The sequence below is a fragment of the Pelodiscus sinensis genome, chromosome 18, assembly GCF_052426305.1.
Source record: "Pelodiscus sinensis isolate ZL-2025 chromosome 18, ASM5242630v1, whole genome shotgun sequence".
Classification (NCBI taxonomy): Eukaryota; Metazoa; Chordata; order Testudines; family Trionychidae; genus Pelodiscus; species Pelodiscus sinensis.
In genome coordinates this window covers 33,105,885-33,115,137 of record NC_143069.1, presented here as the reverse complement: position 1 = coordinate 33,115,137, position 9,253 = coordinate 33,105,885, and the positions used below count along the sequence as shown (strand labels likewise).

The following is a 9,253-nucleotide window of genomic DNA, read 5'->3' as shown; positions in this document are numbered from 1 at the left end:
ACACCTCTCTAACAGCCACGCGGACACACAAGCCTGTCTCTGGTGCACACACGTGTGCGTGTGTAAACCCCCTCCCCCCACTCCCTGCATTCCCATGCGCAGGAACCAAGAGCCCATGGCCACGCAGGCAGCTAAGCAGCACTTAATCCAGGCCAGGGCTGAATCCCAGCACCTCCGGACAGGGCCGTTCAGGAGTCATTAACAAAGGGACAGAGAATAAGACAGCGAAAATCTTCTTGTCTCTGTATAAAACCATGGGACGCCCCCAGCTCGAATACTGCATCCAGAGGTGGTCGCCTCAGCTCAAAAAAGATCTCTTGGCATTGGACAAGGTTCAGAAAAGGGCAAGAAAAACGAGGAGGGGTTTGGAACGGGTCCCGTGCGATGAAAGATTAAACAGACGGGACTTTTTCAGCTCAGACAAGAGACTAAGGGGGGACAGAAGAGAGGTCGGGAAAATCATGACTGGGGTGGAGAAAGTGAATAAGGAAACGTTATTTACTTGATCCCGTAACATAAGAACTGGCGGGGGGGGGGGGGGTTCACCAAATGAAATGAATAGGCAGCAGGTTTAAAACAAAAGAACATTTTTCTTCCCACAGCGCATAGTCAACCTGGGGAACTCCTTGCCACAGGACATGATGAAGGCCAGGACTTGAATAGAGTTCAAAAAAAGAGCTAGATCCGTTCATGGAGGCTAGGTCCATCGATGGCGATTAGTCGGAAGCTGGGAATGAGTGACAGGGAGATCACTGGATGATTCCCTGCCACACTAGCTGCCCAACCTGCCAGGCTCGCTGCATCAAGGATGGAGGTTGGGAGCGGGTGCAGGGAGAAGCCATGGGTGTGGGGCGCGGGCGGGACCTGTCTGAGGATTCTCCACACCTGAGCAGAACAGAACCCAGCTGGATGTTTGCCCCCCCCCACCCCCCTGCCGGCCCTTGCTCCCACCCCCAGTGCCAGGGGCGTGGGGAGAACAAAACACACAATCACAGGCACGTCCAGCTCTCAAACTGCATCCCCTTTGCCTGGCTCCCCAGAAAGACCCCCCAGCCAATGCCTGCCCCCTTGCACTGTCCTACTGACCCATTCTTCTTCCCTCTCCGCCCCCGCCGATACGGCACACGCAGACTCCTAACCACACCACCCACCCCCACCCAGCCCCCCCGCTGTCCTGTTTCCTCCCCCAACCCCGGCACCGGGTCCGCCACAGGCAACCACCACAAGGCAGAGTTAGCAGGGTCCTTTATCATACATGTCGGAAGTGCCAGTCACGGAGGTGCATCCTCCGGCTCCAGGGCCCATGGGGGAAGTGCCCCCCAGTGCAGCGAAAGCCGGGCGCTGCCCAGAGCAGCCGGGGTGGGACGCTATCCAGGAGTTGGGGGGTATTTGATGCCAGCGCCAGGCAGGTCCGGGACGAAGGCAGATTCCGGGCAGGGGTCCTGGCCCCGCCGCCGGGAAAGGCTGGCCCAAACAGTCCAGGTCTTTGGTATCCGTGGCGTCACTCCGGGTTCAACCAGGCGCCAGTCTCCTCCACAGCGCGGGACACGACCAGCAGCACTTCGCAGGGGCCCTGGGACAGGAAACCCTGCAGGAAAGCCCTGGAGGGGGGCAAGGAGAGAGAGGGTCAGCCCAGGGCAGCCCCTGCTTTGTACTCCCACATCTCAGCTCAGTCCTGCCCTGCACGGCCCCTTCTTCCACACCCCTCCCTCCCATGCGGCTCCCCCCATCCCTGCACTCTCTGTGTACCAGCAACCGCACCCAGGCCCCACACCCGAGCTCCCCCTCTGTGCCTGCACACAGAATCCTAGGGCTGGGAGGGGCTGAGAGAGGTCTAGGCTGGGCCCCTGCCCTCACGGCAGGACCAAGCAACAGCGGTTCCCAACCTTTTCCAGATGGGGACCCATTCTGACAATTCAGGAAGACTTGGTGACCCGAGGCAATTCAAACACGGGGGAGGGGGAAATAGAGCCACCTGGGGAGACACTTGGTGACCCTTTGAAATGTAATGGCGACCCATATTTGGGTCCCAACCCATAGGTTGGGAAACCCTGACCTAGCCCATCCCTGACAGGCGTTTGTCCAACCTGCACGTCAATATCTCCAGGGATGGAGATTCCACAACCTCCCTGGACAATTTATTCCAGTGTTTGACCACCCCGACAGTTAGGAACTTTTTCCTAATGTCCAACCTCAACCTCCCTTGCTGCAGTTGAAGCCCATTGCTTCTTGTCCTCTCCTCAGAGGCCAAGGGGAACAATTTTTCCTCCCTCCTCGAGACACCCTTTTAGGTACTTGAAAACTGCCATCATGTCCTGTCTCGGTCTTCTCCTTTGCAAACTAAACAAGGCCAATTCTTTCACTCTTCCCTCACAGCCCATGTTCTCTAGACCGTCCGTCATCTCCTCTTGCACTCCTCTGGATAGGGGTGTTAAAAGCAGATTAATCAACTAATGGACTAGTCGATGGAATTTCCGCCGACTATTCGATAAAGGGCTCTTCCGCTCTGAAACACAGCAAAAGCCCACCGGGCAGACGCTACGTTTCAACGGGCGGCGTTTCGCCTTTGAAATGTACAAGAGCCCCAGCAGGGACTCTCATAGGTTTCAATGGGGGAACATCGCTGTGCCCCTCCACTTCGAACAGAGCTGGAGCTGGGGGAACCGGCTTTTAACCAGTGACCCCTTCTTCCCCACCCCCGCTGCCTCTTTGTGATAGAGGCGGGGGGGGGGGGGGAGGGAGGAGCAGCACCTAGCCAATTAGTCGCTTACATCCCTACCTCTGAACTTTCTCCAATTTGTGCACCTCTTTCCTGACACGCGGTGCCCAGAACTAGACACAGAACTCCGGCTGAGACTGTACCACGACTCGTGTCCTGCTTTACGCTGTTTTCGCAGTAGCATCGCACTGCTCACTCACCATGGCCCCCCTCTGCCCATCACCCACCCCAGAGCCTCCTACCGGCCCCTAGATCCCTTCCGCCGATGACCTACCCAAAGCCTCCCAGATCCCCCCGACATGCACGCACACACCTGAGCTCACTCTCCCCGCCGACACAGTCCGGGGCCTTCAGCTTGGAGTCCAGGTTGTAGTAGACGCCCCCCACCTGGCGCACGGCAATCCAGTGCTTGCGCCGCACGGGCAGCGTCACGAAGCCCAGTGCTACGTTGGAGGGAACGTTCACAATGAAGCCGTGGATCCGGCTCAGCACCAGCTGCTCCAGGGGCCTGCCAGCGTGGGGGGGAGCAGAGTCAGGGGGGAGCGTCAGGAGGTGCAGGGTCTCACAGGAAAGACACTGGCATCCCCGCCCAGCCATGCTCACACAGGGCACCAGAAGCCTTTGCAAGACCCTACCCCACCCCCGCCCCTCTGCAGGTCCCAGCTGCCCTCCCCACCTCTCACCGGCGCTTGTCCCACCAGACGGCCGCCAGGTCCAGGCTGTGCAGCGCGGCCATGATGACGTTGACGTCGTAGTTGCCCGTGCCCAGCACGCTGCGATGTGGGTTCAGCCGGGCATCCGGCGCCAGCCTGGAGGGGAGAGACAAGTCCCCCGGGATGTCCCCGGTCAGCTGGGCCATGCCACAGGGCAGTGGTCCCCAATGCAGTGCCCTCGCCCCTGGGTGCGCAGTGCAAGGGCTGTGCCGGCCCCGGGTGTGCAGCGTACAGGCTGTGGCGTATGGGCGGCCCCATCCCTGGGCACGCAGCGCATGGGCGGTGGCGGCCCCACCCCCGGCCATGCGGCACATGGGCTGTTCTGGCCCCGGGCGTGCGGCGTATGGGCGGCTCCGCCCCTGGGCGCACGGCACAGGAGCGGCGTCAGCCCCGGGAGTGCAGCACATAGGTGGCGTCGGCACCGGGCGCGCGGTGTATGGGTGGTCCCGCCCCCGGGCACGTGCACAGCCCCACCCTCGGGTGCCCGGCACATGAGCGGACCCATCCCCGGCAGCCCCAAAAGGTTGGGGACCACTGCCACAGGGGAAAGCAGAGCCTGGCGTAGGGCAGGGGCAAGGCAGAGGGGGCCATGTCACAGGGGGTAACACCACTCAGCCGTGGTGAGATGGGGGGGGCTGAGGGAGGGAGGGGCCTTGCATGACCAAGCGCTGAGCCCCCCCCACACACACACACCTCTTGCAGATCTCATCGGCCGCCTCCTGGGTGAAGAGCCGCTCCTGCAGGACATTGTTCAGGGCGTGCACGGCGCAGAGCTCCAGGCGCTGGCGCTCATGGTAAATCCCTGGCTCCGGGCCCCCAGACATCGCCCCGCCTGGGGGGCGGCGGAGACCCTCACGGCAGGGCCCAGAGCCCGGCTGCCTGCGGGGCAGAGAGGGTGAGACAGGCGGGGAGCTCCCTGAGCTGGGTCTGGGGCGCCACCACTGCCCCCCACACACAGCCTGACACACACCCCCACGGGTCACCACTCCCCACTGCCTGCCCCCCCCCACGGGTCACCCCCTCCCCCCACGGGTCACCACTCCCCACTGCCTGCCCCCCCCACCAGTCACCACTCCCCACTGCCTGCCCCCCCCACGGGTCACCCCCTCCCCCCACGGGTCACCACTCCCCACTGCCTGCCCCCCCCACGGGTCACCCCCTCCCCCCACGGGTCACCACTCCCCACTGCCTGCCCCCCCCACGGGTCACACCCCCGAGACCACAGCGCGTGCACCGACCCCTACCCCGGGGCTCGACCCGCAGCCAGGGGCCTTCATCGCCTGCCCCGGAGCAGCGGGGCGTGGGACAGGGCGGGGTAGCAGCGTGCACCACAACTCCCGGCATGCACCGGGCTCGGGGCATCACAGCTCCCGGCATGCACCGGGGCAGGGCACCGCATCTCCCGGCATGCACCGGGCTCGGGGCATCACAGCTCCCGGCATGCACCGGGGCAGGGCACCGCATCTCCCGGCATGCTCTGGGCTCGGGGCATCACAGCTCCCGGCATGCACCGGGGCAGGGCACCGCGGCTCCCGGCATGCACCGGGCTCGGGGCACCGCAGTTCCCGGCATGCACCGGGCTCGGGGCACCGCAGCTCCCGGCGTGCACCGGGGCAGGGCACCGCATCTCCCGGCATGCACCGGGCTCGGGGCATCACAGCTCCCGGCATGCACCGGGGCAGGGCACCGCGGCTCCCGGCATGCACCGGGCTCGGGGCACCGCAGCTCCCGGCATGCACCGGGCTCGGGGCATCACAGCTCCCGGCATGCACCGGGCTCGGGGCAAAACAGCTCCCGGCATGCACCGGGCTCGGGGCAAAACAGCTCCCGGCATGCCTCGTGCCAGCAGGAACTGCCGCTCCCGATTCGCGGGGGCGGGGGTAGATCAGGGCGCTCCCGGCATGCACCGGGGCAAAGCAGCGCGGCTCCCAGCGTGCCCTGAGCTGACGCAAACTCCAACTCCCAGCATGCACCAGGGCAGTTGTACAGCCACCCAGCATGCACCGCGCCACGTGCTGCTCAGAACCCCGCTGCGATCCCCCCCCCCCCATTGCAGGGCCTGGCGGGCGCAGGGGGCCGGGAGCTTCCCCCCCCCCCGACAGCTCCCCCCCCCGCCCCCCCCACAGCTCAGCCCCCCCCGCGTCCTGCCCCACAGCTCAGCTCCCCCCGCGTCCTGCCCCACAGCCCCACCCAGCCCCCCCCCCCCCCACAGCTCAGCCCCCCCAGCTCAGCCCCCCCCGCGTCCTGCCCCACAGCTCAGCCCCCCCGCCCCACAGCTCAGCCCCCCCGCCCCCCCCCCCCCCAGCCCCCCCGCGTCCTGCCCCACAGCTCAGCCCCCCCATGTCCTGCCCCACAGCTCAGCCCCCCCCACGTCCTGCCCCACAGCACCCAGTCCCCCACCCCACAGCTCTCAGCTCCCCCCCCCCCAGAATTAAATGGTGTTGCTTTGCGCTTGGTGAAGCCTCTCCCTGGGAGCGGTTACTTCTGGGGCAGGCTCCCACTATCAGCAGGGGGGGGTATAGAGGCCGTAAGGGCAAGCGACAGAGGCGGGGAACTCGGTCATCACTGATTCCTGTTCTACTGCTGCCAACTTTACTGAGCTCTCAGTCAGGGGACACCCCCCCCCCCCCCCCCAGCACACCACCAGCCCCTCTGGCTGCAGCCGGTCCCTGGCATGGGGGCTCCGCTGCTCCCTCCAGCCTCAGCACAGAAGGACGTGGCCTCCGTGGCCCCGGCAGGCTGCAAGGGAAAAGAGAAGGGGAGGTCGGGGGGCTGAATTGTGTGGCCCAGCTCAGGGCAACTCCCTCCCTGCACAGCCTGTTGCCCAGTTACTTTCTAGGCTGCGTCTAGACTGGCAAGTTTTTCCGCAAAAGCAGCTGCTTGCCAGCTGTCTACACTGACCGCTTGAATTTCCACAAGAACACTGACGATCTCGTAAGAAATCAGTGCTTCTTGTGGAAATACTATGCTGCTCCCGTTCGGGCATAAGCCCTCTTGCGCAAATGCTTTGGGCTCAGTCTGTCCTGGCATGGGCAGGCATCTCCCCATAGTCAGAAGGTAGATTCCCCCATACACCCCCAGAACTCACTCACTCACACACACACACGCTTACCCAGCAGGCTGCCCCAGAAGGAGGGGAAGGTGGCCGCCCCAGTGACAGCTCCGGGGGCCGCTGGGTTCCTGCGGGTGCTAGTGACCGTGAAGGCCTGGTCCCCGCGCTCGCCGGAGGGACGGCCGGTCACCTCCACCTCCACCACGTGCCAATCAGGGAGGCTGGGGGGATGTGAGGGCAGGGAGGTGAGTGGGGGGAAGACCATGCTATGGAAGAGGCGGGGTGCAAGGAGCAACACTGACATGGAGACAGCAGCACCCTACGAACCCCAGGCTGGGAGCTGCCATGCACAGAGGGGCAGGAAGACTTGCGGGGTGCAGGGATCTGTGGGAAGCTGGGAACAGGGAGGTCCAGGGAGCAGAGAGAAGGGGTGCAGGAAACAGGTGCACAGGGACCCGGAGGTACAGGAGACAGCGGGTGCAGGGACCTGGGGGTGCAAGGAATGGAGGAGTGCAGGGACCTGGGGGTGCAGGGAGCAGGAGATGCAGGGTACATGGTGTGCAAGGGGGGGCTGCACTAACCCAGGGTCCGCGACGAGGCAGCCCCGGACCCCGTCGAAGCCCAGGCTGGGGGCGGCCACGCATGCGGCTGCCATGGTGTTGACGTTGTTGGGGGCCAGCGGGCAGAGAGCCCGCACGGGGCCCTCGTACAGCACGGCCCGCCCGGCCCCTGCTGCCTGCAGCCGCTCCCTCAGTGCCCCCTCCAGCCGGAAGCTCTCTGGGTGCTTCACCATGGTCACCGTGAGGCCCTGGGAAATGACGGCAGAGAGTCAGCCCCCCAGAGCAGCCCCCCGGAGGGGCAGAGGCAGCTTCTTGCCGCTGTCCCCCGCCCCACACTGGGGTCCCCGGGCCCCCAGGGCAGGCCTGCGACCCCCACCTGCAGCAGGCCCCTCTGGTCCATGCGCTGGATGTCCTCGCCGCCCCACAGCGCCCCCCGGGGCACGTACAGCGTGTGGCCCCCGCGCCGGGCAGCATCCCGCAGCCGCGTCTCCGTGGCCTGGTCAGCCAGCGCCGTGGGGGAACCCACCTGGGCGGGGGGGGGGGGGAAGAAACCTGAGCATGGGGAAACTGCAGGGTATAAAGCAGGGTCTCCCCCACAGCCAGGGCACCCTCCCTTCCCTTGGCTCCTCGTCACCCCAGCCCCTCTGGAGACCCCCCTGCGCCCCCCGGGCAACCCCCACCCATCCCCAGCATCCTCCACAGGGCAGCCTGCTCCCTCCGCCCCGGGCATCCTCACCATGAAGTCTGCCCCCGACAGGAAGGCCTCCCCGTGGTCCTGAGCGATGCAGGGATGAGCCACCTCCACAATGAGATCCACCGCCCTGCAGGGAGGGGAGCCAAGGAGGTGGAGGGGGGTACGTTCACCCCGGCGCTGCCTGGGCGCCCGGGGGGGGCCAGTGCCCGCAGTGGGGGATGGGGGCGGGGAGCACTCACCACTCAGGGACCCTGGACAGGTCCTGGAGCTGGAGGGAGGCCGGCACCTGCCCCTGCAGCTTCCGCGCGTCCCGGTTCCAGACAAAGCCGAGTTCCAGGCCGTGGCCGGCTCCCTCGTCCTGCAGTCTCTGCACCAGATACTGGCCTGGCGGAGTGGGGATGTGGGGGGGGGGGGGATCACTAACTGGCTGGGAACCTCAGACACACACCCCCGCCTCCTCCCAGGACAAGGCCCCCGGGGGGAGAGGAGGGGAGGGGAGGGACTGCCCCCCGGGCCCAAATTTTCTTGCAGCAGCTGCCTTGCTGTTCCCATAGAGCAGTGGGCGGGGAACCTAAGGCCCTGGCCCCGGCTTGCCTGGATCCCACCCCCGAGGCTTGGGGCTCCCCTCCAGCATCGGGGAGCCCGCGCTGGGGCTGGAGCACACAAAATTGACTGATTTTTCTGTGGGTCAGCAGCCCCCCACCCAAAAAAGTCTCCCTGCCCCTGCCCTAGAGCCATCCCGCCTGCCTTCTCCCCTCTTTCCATCTCCCCACCCATCCCCCAGTCTCTGCCCCCACACCCCAACCAGCAGCCCTGCCCCCCAAAGCCCCGGGGGAGGCCATGGAGTAGGGGGGGGACGTACCCAAGTGTCCAAAGCCCACGATCCCAACCTTCCGCCTGGCCAGCCCCTCAGACATCCTGGGCCGAGGCACCACAGGGCCCTGCAGGGAGCAGAGTAGGGGAGGTTACAGCTGAGGGAGGGGCGCTGGGTGGCGGGCACAGCCACGGGCCTCTTGTGCTCCCATCCACGCCTGTCGCACGAGGGCGTGGCACGCGCCCAATCAGCGCAGGGCTGCCCGGAAGGGTAGGAGGGGGACAGGCCTCGGAGCCAGGCCATGGGGCCCAGGTTCCTTCCTACCCCTCCTGCCTGGGACCCACGTGGGTATCCATCTCTCCCCCTGCCCCCCAGCCACTCTCCGGCCGTCTGTCCCATACACAGGCTGCCCCCTCTCTCCGAGCCACCGCCAATCCTGGGCCCCAGCGACCTTCGGTCCCCCTCTCCCTGGGGAAAAGTTAATGGTCAACCCGGAGCGTTTAACCCTTCGTGGGCTGGAGGCGTGGGGGTCCCTGGGACTTCCTTCCAGCAGCTTAAACTTTCCCTTAGGTCTGAGCTGGAAGTGAGAGGGGTTATGCTGGTGTGTCCCCAGACCTGTGTGCCCTGAAAGCCGAGCACTTGGGGGGGGCTGCCCAGGAGAGATTTCGGTGCCGCCCAGCTGATTACCAGAGCACCCCCAG

General features: G+C 65.6%; 2 protein-coding genes across 2 annotated transcripts; both read right to left on the bottom strand.

Annotated features, from left to right (window-relative positions):
- Nucleotides 1-1,228: 1,228 nt before the first annotated feature.
- On the bottom strand, nt 1,229-5,506 carry JOSD2 (Josephin domain containing 2). The gene is made up of 5 exons (XM_075914899.2): nt 4,677-5,506; nt 4,126-4,311; nt 3,403-3,528; nt 3,033-3,227; nt 1,229-1,601 (listed from the first exon to the last, which is right to left on the bottom strand). The coding sequence occupies exons 2-5, from the start codon at nt 4,254-4,256 to the stop codon at nt 1,502-1,504; spliced, it is 552 nt and encodes a 183-aa protein (XP_075771014.2). The 5' UTR covers nt 4,257-4,311; nt 4,677-5,506; the 3' UTR covers nt 1,229-1,501.
- Nucleotides 5,507-6,067: 561 nt separating this feature from the next.
- On the bottom strand, nt 6,068-8,928 carry ASPDH (aspartate dehydrogenase domain containing). Its single transcript, XM_089770168.1, has 8 exons — nt 8,877-8,928; nt 8,601-8,679; nt 7,978-8,122; nt 7,781-7,865; nt 7,421-7,570; nt 7,066-7,292; nt 6,545-6,705; nt 6,068-6,171 (listed from the first exon to the last, which is right to left on the bottom strand). Exons 2-8 carry the CDS (start codon nt 8,653-8,655, stop codon nt 6,134-6,136), a joined length of 861 nt encoding a protein of 286 aa, XP_089626294.1. The 5' UTR covers nt 8,656-8,679; nt 8,877-8,928; the 3' UTR covers nt 6,068-6,133.
- Between the last annotated feature and the right edge of the window lie 325 nt (nt 8,929-9,253).